The sequence below is a fragment of the Musca autumnalis genome, unplaced genomic scaffold, assembly GCF_047663935.1.
Source record: "Musca autumnalis isolate F117 unplaced genomic scaffold, ASM4766393v1 scaffold_5, whole genome shotgun sequence".
Taxonomy (NCBI): domain Eukaryota; kingdom Metazoa; phylum Arthropoda; class Insecta; order Diptera; family Muscidae; genus Musca; species Musca autumnalis.
The window spans coordinates 158,562,801-158,583,376 of NW_027412088.1; the positions used below are offsets into that span (position 1 = coordinate 158,562,801).

Consider the following 20,576-nt stretch of genomic DNA (forward strand, 5'->3'; position numbering starts at 1 on the left):
GGAAAGTCATGCCCGGTGAACTTTTGTATGGCAAAAGTCATCTCCGATGAACTTTTGTATTGGGAAAGTCATGCCCGGTGAACTTTTGTATTGGGAAAGTCATGCCCGGTGAACTTTTGTATTGGGAAAGTCGTGCCCGGTGAACTTTTGTATTGGGAAAGTCGTGCCCGGTGAAATTTGTATTGGGAAAGTCATGCCCGGTGAACTTTTGTACTGGGAAAGTCATGCCCGGTGAACTTTTAAATGGGAAAAGTCATCTCCGGTGAACTTTTGTATGGGAAAAGTCATCTCCGGTGAACTTTTTTATTGGGAAGGTCATGCCCGGTGAACTTTTGCATTGGGAAAGTCATGCCCGGTGAACTTTTGTATTGGGAAAGTCATGCCCGGTAAACTTTTGTATTGGGAAAGTCATGCCCGGTGAACTTTTGTATTGGGAAAGTCATGCCCGGTGAACTTTTGTATTGGGAAAGTCATCTCCGGTGAACTTTTGTATTGGGAAAGTCATGCCCGGTGAACTTTTGTATTGGGAAAGTCATGCCCGGTGAGCTTTTGTATTGGGAAAGTCATGCCCGGTGAACTTTTGTATTGGGAAAGTCATGCCCGGTGCACTTTTGTATTGGGAAAGTCATCTCCGGTGAACTTTTGTATGGGAAAAGTCATCTCCGGTAAACTTTTGTATTGGGAAAGTCATGCCCGGTGAACTTTTGTATTGGGAAAGTCATGCCCGGTGAACTTTTTTATTGGGAAAGTCATGCCCGGTGAACTTTTGTATTGGGAAAGTCATCTCCGGTGAACTTTTGTATGGGAAAAGTCATCTCCGGTGAACTTTTGTATTGGGAAAGTCATGCCCGGTGAACTTTTGTATTGGGAAAGTCATGCCCGGTGAACTTTTGTATGGCAAAAGTCATCTCCGATGAACTTTTGTATTGGGAAAGTCATGCCCGGTGAACTTTTGTATTGGGAAAGTCATGCCCGGTGAACTTTTGTATTGGGAAGGTCATGCTCGGTGAACTTTTGTATTGGGAAAGTCGTGCCCGGTGAACTTTTGTATTGGGAAAGTCGTGCCCGGTGAACTTTTGTATTGGGAAAGTCATCTCCGGTGAACTTTTGTATTGGGAAAGTCATGCCCGGTGAACTTTTGTATTGGGAAAGTCATGCCCGGTGAGCTTTTGTATTGGGAAAGTCATGCCCGGTGAACTTTTGTATTGGGAAAGTCATGCCCGGTGCACTTTTGTATTGGGAAAGTCATCTCCGGTGATCTTTTGTATGGGAAAACTCATCTCCGGTGAACTTTTGTATTGGGAAAGTCATGCCCGGTGAACTTTTGTATGGCAAAAGTCATCTCCGATGAACTTTTGTATTGGGAAAGTCATGCCCGGTGAACTTTTGTATTGGGAAAGTCATGCCCGGTGAACTTTTGTATTGGGAAAGTCGTGCCCGGTGAACTTTTGTATTGGGAAAGTCGTGCCCGGTGAAATTTGTATTGGGAAAGTCATGCCCGGTGAACTTTTGTACTGGGAAAGTCATGCCCGGTGAACTTTTAAATGGGAAAAGTCATCTCCGGTGAACTTTTGTATGGGAAAAGTCATCTCCGGTGAACTTTTTTATTGGGAAGATCATGCCCGGTGAACTTTTGTATTGGGAAAGTCATGCCCGGTGAGCTTTTGTATTGGGAAAGTCATGCCCGGTGAACTTTTGTATTGGGAAAGTCATGCCCGGTGCACTTTTGTATTGGGAAAGTCATCTCCGGTGATCTTTTGTATGGGAAAACTCATCTCCGGTGAACTTTTGTATTGGGAAAGTCATGCCCGGTGAACTTTTGTATGGCAAAAGTCATCTCCGATGAACTTTTGTATTGGGAAAGTCATGCCCGGTGAACTTTTGTATTGGGAAAGTCATGCCCGGTGAGCTTTTGTATTGGGAAAGTCATGCCCGGTGAACTTTTGTATTGGGAAAGTCATGCCCGGTGCACTTTTGTATTGGGAAAGTCATCTCCGGTGAACTTTTGTATGGGAAAAGTCATCTCCGGTGAACTTTTGTATTGGGAAAGTCATGCCCGGTGAACTTTTGTATTGGGAAAGTCATGCCCGGTGAACTTTTTTATTGGGAAAGTCATGCCCGGTGAACTTTTGTATTGGGAAAGTCATCTCCGGTGAACTTTTGTATGGGAAAAGTCATCTCCGGTGAACTTTTGTATTGGGAAAGTCATGCCCGGTGAACTTTTGTATTGGGAAAGTCATGCCCGGTGAACTTTTGTATGGCAAAAGTCATCTCCGATGAACTTTTGTATTGGAAAAGTCATGCCCGGTGAACTTTTGTATTGGGAAAGTCATGCCCGGTGAACTTTTGTATTGGGAAGGTCATGCTCGGTGAACTTTTGTATTGGGAAAGTCGTGCCCGGTGAACTTTTGTATTGGGAAAGTCGTGCCCGGTGAACTTTTGTATTGGGAAAGTCATCTCCGGTGAACTTTTGTATTGGGAAAGTCATGCCCGGTGAACTTTTGTATTGGGAAAGTCATGCCCGGTGAGCTTTTGTATTGGGAAAGTCATGCCCGGTGAACTTTTGTATTGGGAAAGTCATGCCCGGTGCACTTTTGTATTGGGAAAGTCATCTCCGGTGAACTTTTGTATGGGAAAAGTCATCTCCGGTGAACTTTTGTATTGGGAAAGTCATGCCCGGTGAACTTTTGTATGGCAAAAGTCATCTCCGATGAACTTTTGTATTGGGAAAGTCATGCCCGGTGAACTTTTGTATTGGGAAAGTCATGCCCGGTGAACTTTTGTATTGGGAAAGTCGTGCCCGGTGAACTTTTGTATTGGGAAAGTCGTGCCCGGTGAAATTTGTATTGGGAAAGTCATGCCCGGTGAACTTTTGTACTGGGAAAGTCATGCCCGGTGAACTTTTAAATGGGAAAAGTCATCTCCGGTGAACTTTTGTATGGGAAAAGTCATCTCCGGTGAACTTTTTTATTGGGAAGGTCATGCCCGGTGAACTTTTGCATTGGGAAAGTCATGCCCGGTGAACTTTTGTATTGGGAAAGTCATGCCCGGTAAACTTTTGTATTGGGAAAGTCATGCCCGGTGAACTTTTGTATTGGGAAAGTCATGCCCGGTGAACTTTTGTATTGGGAAAGTCATCTCCGGTGAACTTTTGTATTGGGAAAGTCATGCCCGGGGAACTTTTGTATTGGGAAAGTCATGCCCGGTGAGCTTTTGTATTGGGAAAGTCATGCCCGGTGAACTTTTGTATTGGGAAAGTCATGCCCGGTGCACTTTTGTATTGGGAAAGTCATCTCCGGTGAACTTTTGTATGGGAAAAGTCATCTCCGGTGAACTTTTGTATTGGGAAAGTCATGCCCGGTGAACTTTTGTATTGGGAAAGTCATGCCCGGTGAACTTTTGTATTGGGAAAGTCATGCCCGGTGAACTTTTGTATTGGGAAAGTCATCTCCGGTGAACTTTTGTATGGGAAAAGTCATCTCCGGTGAACTTTTGTATTGGGAAAGTCATGCCCGGTGAACTTTTGTATTGGGAAAGTCATGCCCGGTGAACTTTTGTATGGCAAAAGTCATCTCCGATGAACTTTTGTATTGGGAAAGTCATGCCCGGTGAACTTTTGTATTGGGAAAGTCATGCCCGGTGAACTTTTGTATTGGGAAGGTCATGCTCGGTGAACTTTTGTATTGGGAAAGTCGTGCCCGGTGAACTTTTGTATTGGGAAAGTCGTGCCCGGTGAACTTTTGTATTGGGAAAGTCATGCCCGGTGAACTTTTTAATGGGAAAAGTCATCTCCGGTGAACTTTTTAATGGGAAAAGTCGTCTCCGGTGAACTTTTGTATTGGGAAGGTCATGCTCGGTGAACTTTTGTATTGGGAAAGTCATGCCCGGTGAACTTTTGTATTGGGAAAGTCTTGCCCGGTGAACTTTTGTATTGGGAAAGTCATGCCCGGTGAACTTTTGTATTGGGAAAGTCATGCCCGGTGAACTTTTGTATTGGGAAAGTCATCTCCGGTGAACTTTTGTATTGGGAAAGTCATGCCCGGTGAACTTTTGTATTGGGAAAGTCATGCCCGGTGAACTTTTGTATTGGGAAAGTCATGCCCGGTGAACTTTTGTATTGGGAAAGTCATGCCCGGTGAACTTTTGTATTGGGAAAGTCATGCCCGGTGAACTTTTGTATTGGGAAAGTCATGCCCGGTGAAATTTTGTATTGGGAAAGTCGTGCCCGGTGAACTTTTGTATTGGGAAAGTCATGCCCGGTGAACTTTTGTATTGGGAAAGTCATGCCCGGTGAACTTTTGTATTGGGAAAGTCATGCCTTGTGAACTTTTGTATTGGGAAAGTCATGCCCGGTGAACTTTTGTATGGGAAAATCATGCCCGGTGAACTTTTGTATTGGGAAAGTCATCTCCGGTGAACTTTTCTATGGGAAAAGTCATCTCCGTTGAACTTTTGTATTGGGAAAGTCATGCCCGGTGAACTTTTGTATTGGGAAAGTCATGCCCGGTGAACATTTGTATTGGGAAAGTCATCTCCGGTGAACTTTTGTATTGGGAAAGTCAAGCCCGGTGAACTTTTGTATTGGGAAAGTCGTGCCCGGTGAACTTTTGTATTGGGAAAGTCGTGCCCGGTGAACTTTTGTATTGGGAAAGTCATGCCCGGTGAACTTTTGTATTGGGAAAGTCATGCCCAGTGAACTTTTGTATTGGGAAAGTCATGCCCGGTGAACTTTTGTATTGGGAAAGTCGTGCCCGGTGAACTTTTGTATTGGGAAAGTCATGCCCGGTGAACTTTTGTATTAGGAAAGTCATGCCCGGTGAACTTTTGTATTGGGAAAGTCATGCCCGGTGAAGTTTTGTATTGGGAAAGTCATCTAAGGTGAACTTTTGTATGGGAAAAGTCATCTCCGGTGAACATTTGTATTGGGAAAGTCATCTCCGGTGAACTTTTCTATGGGAAAAGTCATCTCCGGTGAACTTTTGTATTGGGAAAAGTTATCTCCGGTGAACTTTTGTATTGGGAAAGTCATGTCCGGTGAACTTTTGTATTGGGAAAGTCATCTCCGGTGAACTTTTGTATGGGAAAAGTCATCTCTAGTGAACTTTTGTATTGGGAAAGTCATGCCCGGTGAACTTTTGTATTGGGAAAGTCATGCCCGGTGAACTTTTGTATTGGGATAGTCATGCCCGGTGAACTTTTGTATTGGGAAAGTCATGCCCGGTGAACTTTTGTATTGGGAAAGTCATGCCCGGTGCACTTTTTTATTGGGAAAGTCATGCCCGGTGAACTTTTGTATTGGGAAAGTCATGCCCGGTGAACTTTTGTATTGGGAAAGTCATGCCCGGTGAACGTTTGTTTTGAGAAAGTCATCTCCGGTGAACTTTTCTATGGGAAAAGTCATCTCCGGTGAACTTTTCTATGGGAAAAGTCATCTCCGGTGAACTTTTGTATTGGGAAAGTCATGCCCGGTGAACTTTTGTATTGGGAATGTCATGCCCGGTGAACTTTTGTATTGGGAAAGTCATGCCCGGTGAACTTTTGTATTGGGAAAGTCATGCCCGGTGGACTTTTGTGTTGGGAAAGTCATGCCCGGTGAACTTTTGTATTGGGAAAGTCATGCCCGGTGAACTTTTGTATTGGGAAAGTCATGCCCGGTGAACTTTTGTATTGGGAAAGTCATGCCCGGTGAACTTTTGTATTGGGAAAGTCATGCCCGGTGAACGTTTGTATTGGGAAAGTCATCTCCGGTGAACTTTTCTATGGGAAAAGTCATCTCCGGTGAACTTTTGTATTGGGAAAGTCATGCCCGGTGAACTTTTGTATTGGGAAAGTCATGCCCGGTGAACTTTTGTATTGGGAAAGTCATGCCCGGTGAACTTTTGTATTGGGAAAGTCATGCCCGGTGGACTTTTGTATTGGGAAAGTCATGCCCGGTGAACTTTTGTATTGGGAAAGTCATGCCCGGTGAACTTTTCTATGGGAAAAGTCATCTCCGGTGAACTTTTGTATTGGGAAAGTCATGCCCGGTGAACTTTTGTATTGGGAAAGTCATGCCCGGTGAACTTTTGTATTGGGAAAGTCATGCCCGGTGAACGTTTGTATTGGGAAAGTCATCTCCGGTGAACTTTTCTATGGGAAAAGTCATCTCCGGTGAACTTTTGTATTGGGAAAGTCATGCCCGGTGAACTTTTGTATTGGGAAAGTCATGCCCGGTGAACTTTTGTATTGGGAAAGTCATGCCCGGTGAACTTTTGTATTGGGAAAGTCATGCCCGGTGAACTTTTGTATTGGGAAAGTCATCTCCGGTGAACTTTTGTATTGGAAAAGTCATGCCCGTTGAACTTTTGTATTGGAAAAGTCATGCCCGTTGAACTTTTGTATTGGGAAAGTCAACTCCGGTGAACTTTTGTATTGGGAAAGTCATCTCCGGTGAACTTTTCTATGGGAAAAGTCATCTCCGGTGAACTTTTGTATTGGGAAAGTCATGCCCGGTGAACTTTTGTATTGGGAAAGTCATCTCCGGTGAACTTTTGTATGGGAAAAGTCATCTCTGGTGAACTTTTGTATTGGGAAAGTCATGCCCGGTGAACTTTTGTATTGGGAAAGTCATGCCCGGTGAACTTTTGTATTGGGATAGTCATGCCCGGTGAACTTTTGTATTGGGAAAGTCATGCCCGGTGAACTTTTGTATTGGGAAAGTCATGCCCGGTGAACTTTTGTATTGGGAAAGTCATGCCCGGTGAACTTTTGTATTGGGAAAGTCATGCCCGGTGAACTTTTGTATTGGGAAAGTCATGCCCGATGGACTTTTGTATTGGGAAAGTCATGCCCGGTGAACTTTTGTATTGGGAAAGTCATGCCCGGTGAACTTTTGTATTGGGAAAGTCATGCCCGGTGAACTTTTGTATTGGGAAAGTCATGTCCGGTGAACTTTTGTATTGGGAAAGTCATGCCCGGTGAACTTTTGTATTGGGAAAGTCATGCCCGGTGAACTTTTGTATTTTGAAAGTCATGCCCGGTGAACTTTTGTATTGGGAAAGTCATGCCCGGTGAACTTTTGTATTGGGAAAGTCATGCCCGGTGAACTTTTGTATTGGGAAGTCATCTCCGGTGAACTTTTGTATGGGAAAAGTCATCTCCGGTGAACTTTTGTATTGGGAAAGTCATGCCCGGTGAACTTTTGTATTGGGAAAGTCATGCCCGGTGATCTTTTGTATTGGGAAAGCCATGCCCGGTGAACTTTTGTATTGGGAAAGTCATGCCCGGTGAACTTTTGTATTGGGAAAGTCATGCCCGGTGGACTTTTGTATTGGGAAAGTCATGCCCGGTGAACTTTTGTATTGGGAAAGTCATGCCCGGTGATCTTTTGTATTGGGAAAGCCATGCCCGGTGAACTTTTGTATTGGGAAAGTCATGCCCGGTGAACTTTTGTATTGGGAAAGTCATGCCCGGTGGACTTTTGTATTGGGAAAGTCATCTCCGGTGAACTTTTGTATTGGGAAAGTCATGCCCGGTGAACTTTTGTATTGGGAAAGTCATGCCCGGTGAACTTTTGTATTGGGAAGTCATCTCCGGTGAACTTTTGTATGGGAAAAGTCATCTCCAGTGAACTTTTGTATTGGGAAAGTCATGCCCGGTGAACTTTTGTATTGGGAAAGTCATGCCCGGTGAACTTTTGTATTGGGAAAGTCATGCCCGGTGGACTTTTGTATTGGGAAAGTCATGCCCGGTGAACTTTTGTATTGGGAAAGTCATGCCCGGTGATCTTTTGTATTGGGAAAGCCATGCCCGGTGAACTTTTGTATTGGGAAAGTCATGCCCGGTGAACTTTTGTATTGGGAAAGTCATGCCCGGTGAACTTTTGTATTGGGAAAGTCGTGCCCGGTGAACTTTTGTATTGGGAAAGTCATGCCCGGTGAACTTTTGTATTGGGAAAGTCATGCCCGGTGAACTTTTGTATTGGGAAAGTCATGCCCGGTGAACTTTTGTATTGGGAAAGTCATGCCCGGTGAACTTTTGTATGGGAAAATCATGCCCGGTGAACTTTTGTATTGGGAAAGTCATCTCCGGTGAACTTTTCTATGGGAAAAGTCATCTCCGGTGAACTTTTGTATTGGGAAAGTCATGCCCGGTGAACTTTTGTATTGGGAAAGTCATGCCCGGTGAACTTTTGTATTGGGAAAGTCGTGCCCGGTGAACTTTTGTATTGGGAAAGTCATGCCCGGTGAACTTTTGTATTGGGAAAGTCATGCCCGGTGAACTTTTGTATTGGGAAAGTCGTGCCCGGTGAACTTTTGTATTGGGAAAGTCATCTCCGGTGAACTTTTATATTGGGAAAGTCATGCCCGGTGAACTTTTGTATTTGGAAAGACATACCCGGTGATCTTTTCTATGGGAAAAGTCTTCTCCGGTGAACTTTTGTATGGGAAAAGTCATCTCTGGTGAACTTTTGTATTGGGAAAGTCATGCCCGGAGAACTTTTGTATTGGGAAAGTCATCTCCGGTGAACTTTTGCATGGGAAAAGTCATGCCCGTTGAACTTTTGTATTGGGAAAGTCATCTCCGGTGAACTTTTGTATTGGGAAAGTCATCTCCGGTGAACTTTTCTATGGGAAAAGTCATCTCCGGTGAACTTTTCTATGGGAAAAGTCATCTCCGGTGAACTTTTGTATTGGGAAAGTCATGCCCGGTGAACTTTTGTATTGGGAAAGTCATGCCCGGTGAACTTTTGTATTGGGAAAGTCGTGCCCGGTGAACTTTTGTATTGGGAAAGTCATGCCCGGTGAACTTTTGTATTGGGATAGTCATGCCCGGTGAACTTTTGTATTGGGAAAGTCGTGCCCGGTGAACTTTTGTATTGGGAAAGTCATCTCCGGTGAACTTTTATATTGGGAAAGTCATGCCCGGTGAACTTTTGTATTTGGAAAGACATACCCGGTGATCTTTTCTATGGGAAAAGTCTTCTCCGGTGAACTTTTGTATGGGAAAAGTCATCTCTGGTGAACTTTTGTATTGGGAAAGTCATGCCCGGAGAACTTTTGTATTGGGAAAGTCATCTCCGGTGAACTTTTGCATGGGAAAAGTCATGCCCGTTGAACTTTTGTATTGGGAAAGTCATCTCCGGTGAACTTTTGTATTGGGAAAGTCATCTCCGGTGAACTTTTCTATGGGAAAAGTCATCTCCGGTGAACTTTTGTATTGGGAAAGTCATGCCCGGTGAACTTTTGTATTGGGAAAGTCATCTCCGGTGAACTTTTGTATGGGAAAAGTCATCTCTGGTGAACTTTTGTATTGGGAAAGTCATGCCCGGTGAACTTTTGTATTGGGAAAGTCATGCCCGGTGAACTTTTGTATTGGGATAGTCATGCCCGGTGAACTTTTGTATTGGGAAAGTCATGCCCGGTGAACTTTTGTATTGGGAAAGTCATGCCCGGTGAACTTTTGTATTGGGAAAGTCATGCCCGGTGAACTTATGTATTGGGAAAGTCATGCCCGGTGAACTTTTGTATTGGGAAAGTCATGCCCGGTGAATTTTTGTATTGGGAAAGTAATGCCCGGTGGACTTTTGTATTGGGAAAGTCATGCCCGGTGAACTTTTGTATTGGGAAAGTCATGCCCGGTGAACTTTTGTATTTGGGAAAGTCATGCCCGGTGAACTTTTGTATTGGGAAAGTCATGCCCGGTGAACTTTTGTATTGGGAAAGTCATGCCCGGTGAACGTTTGTATTGGGAAAGTCATCTCCGGTGAACTTTTCTATGGGAAAAGTCATCTCCGGTGAACTTTTGTATTGGGAAAGTCATGCCCGGTGAACTTTTGTATTGGGAAAGTCATGCCCGGTGAACTTTTGTATTGGGAAAGCCATGCCCGGAGAACGTTTGTATTGGGAAAGTCATCTCCGGTGAACTTTTCTATGGGAAAAGTCATCTCCGGTGAACTTTTGTATTGGGAAAGTCATGCCCGGTGAACTTTTGTATTGGGGAAGTCATGCCCGGTGAACTTTTGTATTGGGAAAGTCATGCCCGGTGAACTTTTGTATTGGGAAAGTCATCTCCGGTGAACTTTTGTATGGGAAAAGTCATGCCCGGTGAACTTTTGTATTGGGAGAGTCATCTCCGGTGAACTTTTGTATGGGAAAAGTCATCTCCGGTGAACTTTTGTATTGGGAAAGTCATGCCCGGTGAACTTTTGTATTGGGAAAGTCATGCCCGGTGAACTTTTGTATTGGGAAAGTCATGCCCGGTGAACTTTTGTATTGGGAAAGTCATGCCCGGTGAACTTTTGTATTTTGAAAGTCATGCCCGGTGAACTTTTGTATTGGGAAAGTCATGCCCGGTGAACTTTTGTATTGGAAAGTCATGCCCGGTGAACTTTTGTATTGGGAAGTCATCTCCGGTGAACTTTTGTATGGGAAAAGTCATCTCCGGTGAACTTTTGTATTGGGAAAGTCATGCCCGGTGAACTTTTGTATTGGGAAAGTCATGCCCGGTGAACTTTTGTATTGGGAAAGTCATGCCCGGTGAACTTTTGTATTGGGAAAGTCATGCCCGGTGAACTTTTGTATTGGGAAAGTCTTGCCCGGTGAACTTTTGTATTGGGAAAGTCATCTCCGGTGAACTTTTGTATGGGAAAAGTCATGCCAGGTGAACGTTTGTATTGGGAAAGTCATGCCCGGTGAACTTTTGTATTGGGAAAGTCATGCCCGGTGAACTTTTGTATTGGGAAAGTCGTGCCCGGTGACCTTTTGTATTGGGAAAGTCATGCCCGGTGAACTTTTGTATTGGGAAAGTCATGCCCGGTGAACTTTTGTATGGGAAAAGTCATGCCCGGTGAACTTTTGTATTGGGAAAATCATCTCCGGTGAACTTTTCTATGGGAAAAGTCTTCTCCGGTGAACTTTTGTATTGGGAAAGTCATGCCCGGTGAACTTTTGTATTGGGAAAGTCGTGCCCGGTGAACTTTTGTAATGGGAAAGTCATGCCCGGTGAACTTATGTATGGGAAAAGTCATGCCCGGTGAACTTTTGTATTGGGAAAGTCATGCCCGGTGAACTTTTGTATTGGGAAAGTCATGCCCGGTGAACTTTTGTATTGGGAAAGTCATCTCCTGTGAACTTTTGTATTGGGAAAGTCATGCCCGGTGAACTTTTGTATTGGGAAAGTCATGCCCGGTGGACTTTTGTATTGGGAAAGTCATGCCCGGTGAACTTTTGTATTGGGAAAGTCATGCCCGGTGAACTTTTGTATTGGGAAAGTCATGCCCGGTGCACTTTTGTATTGGGAAAGTCATGCCCGGTGAACTTTTGTATTGGGAAAGTCATGCCCGGTGAACGTTTGTATTGGGAAAGTCATCTCCGGTGAACTTTTCTATGGGAAAAGTCATCTCCGGTGAACTTTTGTATTGGGAAAGTCATGCCCGGTGAGCTTTTGTATTGGGAAAGTCATGCCCGGTGAACTTTTGTATTGGGAAAGTCATGCCCGGTGAACTTTTGTATTGGGAAAGTCATGCCCGGTGGACTTTTGTATTGGGAAAGTCATGCCCGGTGAACTTTTGTATTGGGAAAGTCATGCCCGGTGGACTTTTGTATTGGAAAAGTCATGCCCGGTGAACTTTTGTATTGGGAAAGTCATCTCCGGTGAACTTTTCTATGGGAAAAGTCATCTCCGGTGAACTTTTGTATTGGGAAAGTCATGCCCGGTGAGCTTTTGTATTGGGAAAGTCATGCCCGGTGAACTTTTGTATTGGGAAAGTCATGCCCGGTGAACTTTTGTATTGGGAAAGTCATGCCCGGTGGACTTTTGTATTGGGAAAGTCATGCCCGGTGAACTTTTGTATTGGGAAAGTCATGCCCGGTGAACTTTTGTATTGGGAAAGTCATGCCCGGTGAACTTTTGTATTGGGAAAGTTATGCCCGGTGAACTTTTGTTTTGGAAAAATCATCTCCGGTGAACTTTTGTATTGGGAAAGTCATGCCCGGTGAACTTTTGTATTGGGAAAGTCGTGCCCGGTGAACTTTTGTATTGGGAAAGTCATGCCCGGTGAACGTTTGTATTGGGAAAGTCATCTCCGGTGAACTTTTCTATGGGAAAAGTCATCTCCGGTGAACTTTTGTATTGGGAAAGTCATGCCCGGTGAGCTTTTGTATTGGGAAAGTCATGCCCGGTGAACTTTTGTATTGGGAAAGTCATGCCCGGTGAACTTTTGTATTGGGAAAGTCATGCCCGGTGAACTTTTGTATTGGGAAAGTTATGCCCGGTGAACTTTTGTATTGGAAAAATCATCTCCGGTGAACTTTTGTATTGGGAAAGTCATGCCCGGTGAACTTTTGTATTGGGAAAGTCGTGCCCGGTGAACTTTTGTATTGGGAAAGTCATGCCCGGTGAACTTTTGTATTGGGAAAGTCATCTCCGGTGAACTTTTCTATGGGAAAAGTCATCTCCGGTGAACTTTTGTATTGGGAAAGTCATGCCCGGTGAGCTTTTGTATTGGGAAAGTCATGCCCAGTGAACTTTTGTATTGGGAAAGTCATGCCCGGTGAACTTTTGTATTGGGAAAGTCATGCCCGGTGGACTTTTGTATTGGGAAAGTCATGCCCGGTGAACTTTTGTATTGGGAAAGTCATGCCCGGTGAACTTTTGTATTGGGAAAGTCATGCCCGGTGGACTTTTGTATTGGGAAAGTCATGCCCGGTGAACTTTTGTATTGGGAAAGTCATGCCCGGTGAACTTTTGTATTGGGAAAGTCATGCCCGGTGAACTTTTGTGTTGGGAAAGTCATGCCCGGTGAACTTTTGTATTGGGAAAGTCATGCCCGGTGAACGTTTGTATTGGGAAAGTCATCTCCGGTGAACTTTTCTATGGGAAAAGTCATCTCCGGTGAACTTTTGTATTGGGAAAGTCATGCCCGGTGAACTTTTGTATTGGGAAAGTCATGCCCGGTGAACTTTTGTATTGGGAAAGTCATGCCCGGTGAACTTTTGTATTGGGAAAGTCATGCCCGGTGAACTTTTGTATGGGAAAATCATGCCCGGTGAACTTTTGTATTGGGAAAGTCATCTCCGGTGAACTTTTCTATGGGAAAAGTCATCTCCGGTGAACTTTTGTATTGGGAAAGTCATGCCCGGTGAACTTTTGTATTGGGAAAGTTATGCCCGGTGAACTTTTGTATTGGAAAAATCATCTCCGGTGAACTTTTGTATTGGGAAAGTCATGCCCGGTGAACTTTTGTATTGGGAAAGTCGTGCCCGGTGAACTTTTGTATTTGGAAAGTCATGCCCGGTGAACTTTTGTATTGGGAAAGTCGTGCCCGGTGAACTTTTGTATTGGGAAAGTCATGCCCGGTGAACTTTTGTATTGGGAAAGTCATGCCCGGTGAACTTTTGTATTGGGAAAGTCATGCCCGGTGAAGTTTTGTATTGGGAAAGTCATCTCCGGTGAACTTTTGTATGGGAAAAGTCATCTCCGGTGAACTTTTGTATTGGGAAAGTCATGCCCGGTGAACTTTTGTATTGGGAAAGTCATGCCCGGTGAACTTTTGTATTGGGAAAGTCGTGCCCGGTGAACTTTTGTATTGGGAAAGTCATCTCCGGTGAACTTTTATATTGGGAAAGTCATGCCCGGTGAACTTTTGTATTTGGAAAGACATACCCGGTGAACTTTTCTATGGGAAAAGTCATCTCCGGTGAACTTTTGTATGGGAAAAGTCATCTCTGGTGAACTTTTGTATTGGGAAAGTCATGCCCGGAGAACTTTTGTATTGGGAAAGTCATCTCCGGTGAACTTTTGCATGGGAAAAGTCATGCCCGTTGAACTTTTGTATTGGGAAAGTCATCTCCGGTGAACTTTTGTATTGGGAAAGTCATCTCCGGTGAACTTTTCTATGGGAAAAGTCATCTCCGGTGAACTTTTGTATTGGGAAAGTCATGCCCGGTGAACTTTTGTATTGGGAAATTCATCTCCGGTGAACTTTTGTATGGGAAAAGTCATCTCTGGTGAACTTTTGTATTGGGAAAGTCATGCCCGGTGAACTTTTGTATTGGGAAAGTCATGCCCGGTGAACTTTTGTATTGGGATAGTCATGCCCGGTGAACTTTTGTATTGGGAAAGTCATGCCCGGTGAACTTTTGTATTGGGAAAGTCATGCCCGGTGAACTTTTGTATTGGGAAAGTCATGCCCGGTGAACTTTTGTATTGGGAAAGTCATGCCCGGTGAACTTTTGTATTGGGAAAGTCATGCCCGGTGGACTTTTGTATTGGGAAAGTCATGCCCGGTGAACTTTTGTATTGGGAAAGTCATGCCCGGTGATCTTTTGTATTGGGAAAGTCATGCCCGGTGAACTTTTGTATAGGGAAAGTCATGCCCGGTGAACTTTTGTATTGGGAAAGTCATGCCCGGTGAACGTTTGTATTGGGAAAGTCATCTCCGGTGAACTTTTCTATGGGAAAAGTCATCTCCGGTGAACTTTTGTATTGGGAAAGTCATGCCCGGTGAACTTTTGTATTGGGAAAGTCATGCCCGGTGAACTTTTGTATTGGGAAAGTCATGCCCGGTGAATTTTTGTATTGGGAAAGTCATGCCCGGTGGACTTTTGTATTGGGAAAGTCATGCCCGGTGAACTTTTGTATTGGGAAAGTCATGCCCGGTGAACTTTTGTATTGGGGAAGTCATGCCCGGTGAACTTTTGTATTGGGAAAGTCATGCCCGGTGAACTTTTGTATTGGGAAAGTCATGCCCGGTGAACGTTTGTATTGGGAAAGTCATCTCCGGTGAACTTTTCTATGGGAAAAGTCATCTCCGGTGAACTTTTGTATTGGGAAAGTCATGCCCGGTGAACTTTTGTATTGGGAAAGCCATGCCCGGTGAACGTTTGTATTGGGAAAGTCATCTCCTGTTGAAACACGTCCGTTCAGTTTGCCGATCACACAATGAATGTCTGCATGACGCGATTATTTATTCTTATCAACCCTTATTATCTACTTTACAATTATCGATTACTTAAATACATGGTTGTATTCAACCTAATAACCACTATCGATATGTGTTTTACTTAAACTAGGTGTGTTCATTACTTTATTCGACTACAGCTCGGCCAACCTGATAGGTGTGACCGCCCCGGTCACATGGGGGTCAAGTTAACTACGCAAGTGTATAGTGTACTTAAACTAATGGACTAAATACTTAAACTACTTAACAACTACTATGTACAATTTATTTACAATTATATACATCGGGCAGAGCAGCCCTAGGTCTCATTACCGGGGTCATCGGTCTTCCATAATCTCATATTACACGCTTCTATCACCCCATCATAAGGAATCTGGGTGATTTGACAATTTTCTATGTCGCCCACAACATATCTATCATGTGGCAACACCTTGCGCACGGTGTAAGGCCCTTTGAATTTTGGTATTAATTTTTTATTTACGCCCACTGTCGTATCTACATTTTTGATTACTACAAAATCACCTACTTTAAATGAGTTTACTTTGATACCTTTTTCCTCGGATCGCTGCTCGTTATATTTTTGCGTCCTCGCAATAGCTAATTCGGCTTTGTCTCTAATTTCTTTGATACCCCCCCCCGGGCCTGAAAAGTTCTCCTCTAGGTATTCTGTAAGCTTGTCGACTATTTCTCCTCTTTGGTTAACTCCAAAAAGTACCCTACTCGGAGTATCCCCAATTGATCTATTCACTGTATTATTAAATGCGAATTCAATTTTACTAAGCTGTTTCACCCAGTCGGCATGTGCTACTGGCTCACTAAGTTTAGCCAACATTCCCACCAAGGTTCTGTTCACTCGCTCAACCTGTCCATTTGCTTGGGGCGAGTGGACAGCCACCTTAACGTGGTCTATGTTTTTCTCTTCCAAAAATTCTTCAAATTCCTTTGAGGTGAAACAACTTCCCCTGTCTGTAATGCATCTAACTGGCCTACTATAGTAATCGAAATACTTTAATAACGCTGCCTTGACCTCTTTGGTGCTCGTCGTTAGTACTGGGTAGAGTCTAACAAATTTCGTGAAAGCATCTATAACAACCAGAATGTGCTTTCTTTTTGATTGAAGGGATGGTAAGGGGCCCAAATGATCCAAATGAACCGTGTGGAACGGTTTAGGTTCCTTCGGGATACTGTGTAGCGCCCTTGCGTTAGGCCTATGAGGAGCGGAATACATAATACACTTGATACAAGTCTTCTTATATTTTTCTATCTTTTGCTTCATTTCTGGAAACCAATAATGCTCTTTCATTTTCAAATAACACTTGTCTACTCCAAGGTGTCCTAACTTCTCATGCATGGTTCTAATAATCTCTGTTTCCATGTCCTTCGGGACGAAAAATCGCAAATCCTCATTAATTTTCCTATAAACCACCCCATTTATCATATCATATCCATTTACCGGTCCTTGTTCTAGTTTCACCTTCAATTCACTGACTTCTGCATCCCTAGCCTGCGCTGCGCATAACTGAAAATCTATATCCTCTACTTCTATAGTTGCTACCACCTCGTCCCTATTACCCTGTTCTATTCTAGACAATGCGTCCACATGGGCCATTTTCTCGCCCGCTCTATGGACGATGGTATAACTATAGTTCTCCAATTCTAATGCCCAGCGCGCTATTCGGCTATTTATATTCCTCTTTGCTAATGTTAACGCGAGTGAATTACAATCTGTTACTATCTTGAATTGTATTCCTTCAAGGTATGCTCTAAATCTTCGTAATGAATATATAATTGCCAACGTTTCTAACTCGAAGCTGTGGTATCTTGTTTCCGCATCTATCGTTCTCTTCGAAAAATAAGCTACCGGATGAAATACACCGTCATTCTGTTTCTGCATCAGGATAGACCCAAATCCTATTGCACTCGCATCACAGTGCAGTTCCGTTTCCCTACTTGGGTTATAAATCGCTAAAATAGGGCTTGAAGTCAAATGACGCTTCAAAATTTCGAAGGCCTCCCTGCACTCGTCGGTAATCTCATATTTTGCTCCATTTTTAGTTAATGCATACAAGGGCTTTGCTATTAATGCGAAGCCTTTAACGAACTTTCTGAAGTATGAACATAACCCTAAATATGCTTGCATTTCTTTTACATTCTTAGGCATCGGGTACTCCTCGATTGCCTTAACATGCCCGTCTGAAGGTGCAATACCTTTTCTCGAAACCTTATAGCCCAAATATTCAATCTCGGTATATGCAAACTTACACTTCTCTATCTTGAGTTTCAGTCCGTACGTGGCTAGTCGGTCCAGTACCCTTTTCATCAATTGGATATGCTCTCCTAATGTCCTTGATGCTATCACAATGTCATCCATATAGATTACCATTTCGTTCTTTTCCAAAAAGTCGTGAAAAATTCCCGCAATGAACCGTTGAAATACCGCTGGTCCATTTTTCAACCCAAATGGTAACCTCAAGAACTCATACTGACCGTTTGGCACTACAAATGACGTATACTTCACCGAGTCCTCTTCTAGTCTCACATGATAAAAACCGGATTTCAAATCCATTATCGTGAACCACGATTTTCCCTCAAGGTATTCTAAACAATCCTCAATTAGGGGCAAAGGGTAATTGTCCCTTACGATCATCTTATTAAGTGCTCTATAATCCACGCACATCCTAATCTCCCCACTTTTCTTCTTGGTCAACACTATTGGTGATGCATAAGGAGAGTTACTAGGCCTTATGATCCCTTTCTCTAACAAGTCCGCAATAATTTTGCTAACCTCCTGTTTCTCCGCAAAGGACAGTCTTCTAGGCGAACAGTAGGTTGCATTCCCTGAGTTCACCAAAATTGACGCTTTAAAGTCCGAGGTCTTTGGTTCATTTTTCATCTTCTCGAAATAATTCCTCTTAATCAACTTGCCAAGCTCCTTTCTTTCATATTCATTTAAATCTGGATTAATATCCCACCTTTCCTCAGTGTCTTCGGTGTTTGCACTACATTCATCCCCCTCTTGTATTTCTTTAACAACATACACTCCTGGTAGGGGATTATTTTCTCCCACTAGTACCTCAGATTCAGTAATTTCCTCACAATGATGAAATTTTCCACAATCCACCTCCCTTTCGGGATCATTATGTTTGTACTCTATTTCTTCTATAGGTTTGAGTTTCATATGCTGTATTTTATTATCATTCACTTTATTTATGAGTTTTAACTCCGCACCCTGTTCCTTTTCGTTATTATTTATTTCCTTTAAACGTTTTATTTCCGTACCCTGAACTTTCCCATTGTTCATTTCCTTTACCAGTTTTATTTCCTTACCCTGAACTTTCCCATTGTTCATTTCCTTTACCAGTTTTATTCCCGTACCCTGTACTCCTTTAACCATACTCACTGCCTTTACAGGGTTAGGCTTTTCTCCTTTATTGGGATTAGAAAGAACACCACACAGTTTATGATTCAATTCATTTTTTATTAGCGGCCTTTGTTTCTTTTCATCATTTGGGTCCGCTTTTAAAATCATTTTAACAAAAGTATTCCCGGTATTTTTACATGATTCACTGGGATCCGGGTCCCCTTTTCTTACACATAAACTAATTGCAAATAACTTCAAAAAATCTCTTCCGAGCACCAAAGTACACGGAGCCTTATCTACTAAAATTTTTAAATCAATCATTTTTGTTTTTCCTCCAAATTCAAGGGCTGCCTTTATTTGGCCACACACTTGTAGTCTCCCTCCATTCAGGTCCCTAAAGCGAGAGGGCTTCTCCTTTTTCATTCTATATTTTGGGCATAGGGACCTAACCAGCGCCTGGTTGATGAAGCTACATGGGCTACCCGTGTCAAGCAAGGAAGAAATGAGATAAACATTAGACCCGGAATTTCTAGGACCTAAAGCTACTCTTACCTTAATATTCCAGTCAACCTCCTGCTCCTGCACCGCTCCCACAGCTCTGAGTGGGCAATGTATTTTCAAGTGGCCCGACCGACCACACTTAAAACAGGCCCCCTTGGGCCGCTGCTCCTTCTTACAACTGGACTGATAATGTCCGAACCCCTGGCAATTGTAGCATCTGGTTCCAGCCAGGGCTGGACTGACTGTGTTGCTTCTTGCTAGCCGCTGGGCCTTCTCAGCCATCATCTTTTCATAACGTGGAATTAATCTTTTAAAAGCACCCACTGTTGCTGCATGTAAAAAAACTAGGGATGCCGCCGACTTGTCGCACATTCCCTCCACAATATATTCGACTAGCTCCGCTTCTGTAATGGGAGCCCCATCTGCCAACTGCTGCATTTCCAATGCATACCGATGTAGGCTTTCTTTGCCTCTCTGCCACTTGCGGTTGTCTAAACGCCGTAGTATCTCCTTAGTTCCAAGTGGCTTCTGGAACTCATCGCACAATTCTTTCTTTAGTGCCAACCAGCTTTCTGCCTTTGCTCCGCGCACGAACAAGCCTGCACTACCAGCCAACATTCGGCGTGCATACAAAAATTTTGCTGCCTCCGTGCAGTTCAAAACGTTCGTTATTTTTTCATACTCTGCTACCCATTTAGTAACAGCATACCCGTCGTCACCAGTAAATTTTGGCAGCGCTGCTTCTATATCCGCAAACGTAACCACATTTTCTCTTTTATCGGCTGTTTCGTCGTTTGTCTGTTTGTGCATGTTTGTGGCTACGTGCGTTTGTGACGTGGTTGTTGTAGTTGTCGTCTTTGCTTGTTGCGACGGTATGCTGGTTACGTGTGTGTGTGTGTGTAACGGCTGGCTTGCTGGCTGATGAAATTCTTGGTGTACGTGCCTGTCGTCGCTTGCTTGGTTTTCTGATGACTCACCGTCTGGCCGGAGTGCTGGTGGCGTTGATGTACTGATTTCGCGAATTTCTTCCAATAGATCTCGTAGCTGTTGGGCAGTTGGTGTTTGTGGGCAATTTATGCCCATTTGCTCGAGATGAGCCTTTAACTTTTCGTTCACCATTTCTTTTTAGTTCTGTCTTTTAAAATTTTCCACCACTTTTAGCTTTAGGCTTATTTTATTTTTATTTCCTCAGCTTTTTTGTTTAAATTTATGTTTTAATAGCCTCAGTTCCTCAGTTTTTTATTTTATTTAATTAATTTTCATTAACTTTTGTTAAAATCGCACTTTCATTGGTTGGCTTGTCTTTATTTCACAATTTCACAATTGGTGGTTGAGCGTCGTTCTTTTATACACCTGAAGTTGTTGAAACACGTCCGTTCAGTTTGCCGATCACACAATGAATGTCTGCATGACGCGATTATTTATTCTTATCAACCCTTATTATCTACTTTACAATTATCGATTACTTAAATACATGGTTGTATTCAACCTAATAACCACTATCGATATGTGTTTTACTTAAACTAGGTGTGTTCATTACTTTATTCGACTACACTCCGGTGAACTTTTCTATGAGAAAAGTCATCTCCGGTGAACTTTTGTATTGGGAAAGTCATGTCCGGTGAACTTTTGTATTGGGAAAGTCATGCCCGGTGAACTTTTGTATTGGGAAAGTCATGCCCGGTGAACTTTTGTATTGGGAAAGTCATCTCCGGTGAACTTTTGTATGGGAAAAGTCATGCCCGGTGAACTTTTGTATTGGGAGAGTCATCT

General features: G+C 43.4%; 1 protein-coding gene across 1 annotated transcript; it reads right to left on the minus strand.

Moving 5' to 3' along the window:
- Nucleotides 1-18,398: 18,398 nt before the first annotated feature.
- LOC141404617 (uncharacterized) lies at nt 18,399-20,218 on the minus strand. Its single transcript, XM_073988085.1, has 2 exons — nt 18,855-20,218; nt 18,399-18,780 (listed from the first exon to the last, which is right to left on the minus strand). Exons 1-2 carry the CDS (start codon nt 19,920-19,922, stop codon nt 18,772-18,774), a joined length of 1,077 nt encoding a protein of 358 aa, XP_073844186.1. The 5' UTR covers nt 19,923-20,218; the 3' UTR covers nt 18,399-18,771.
- Nucleotides 20,219-20,576: the final 358 nt, after the last annotated feature.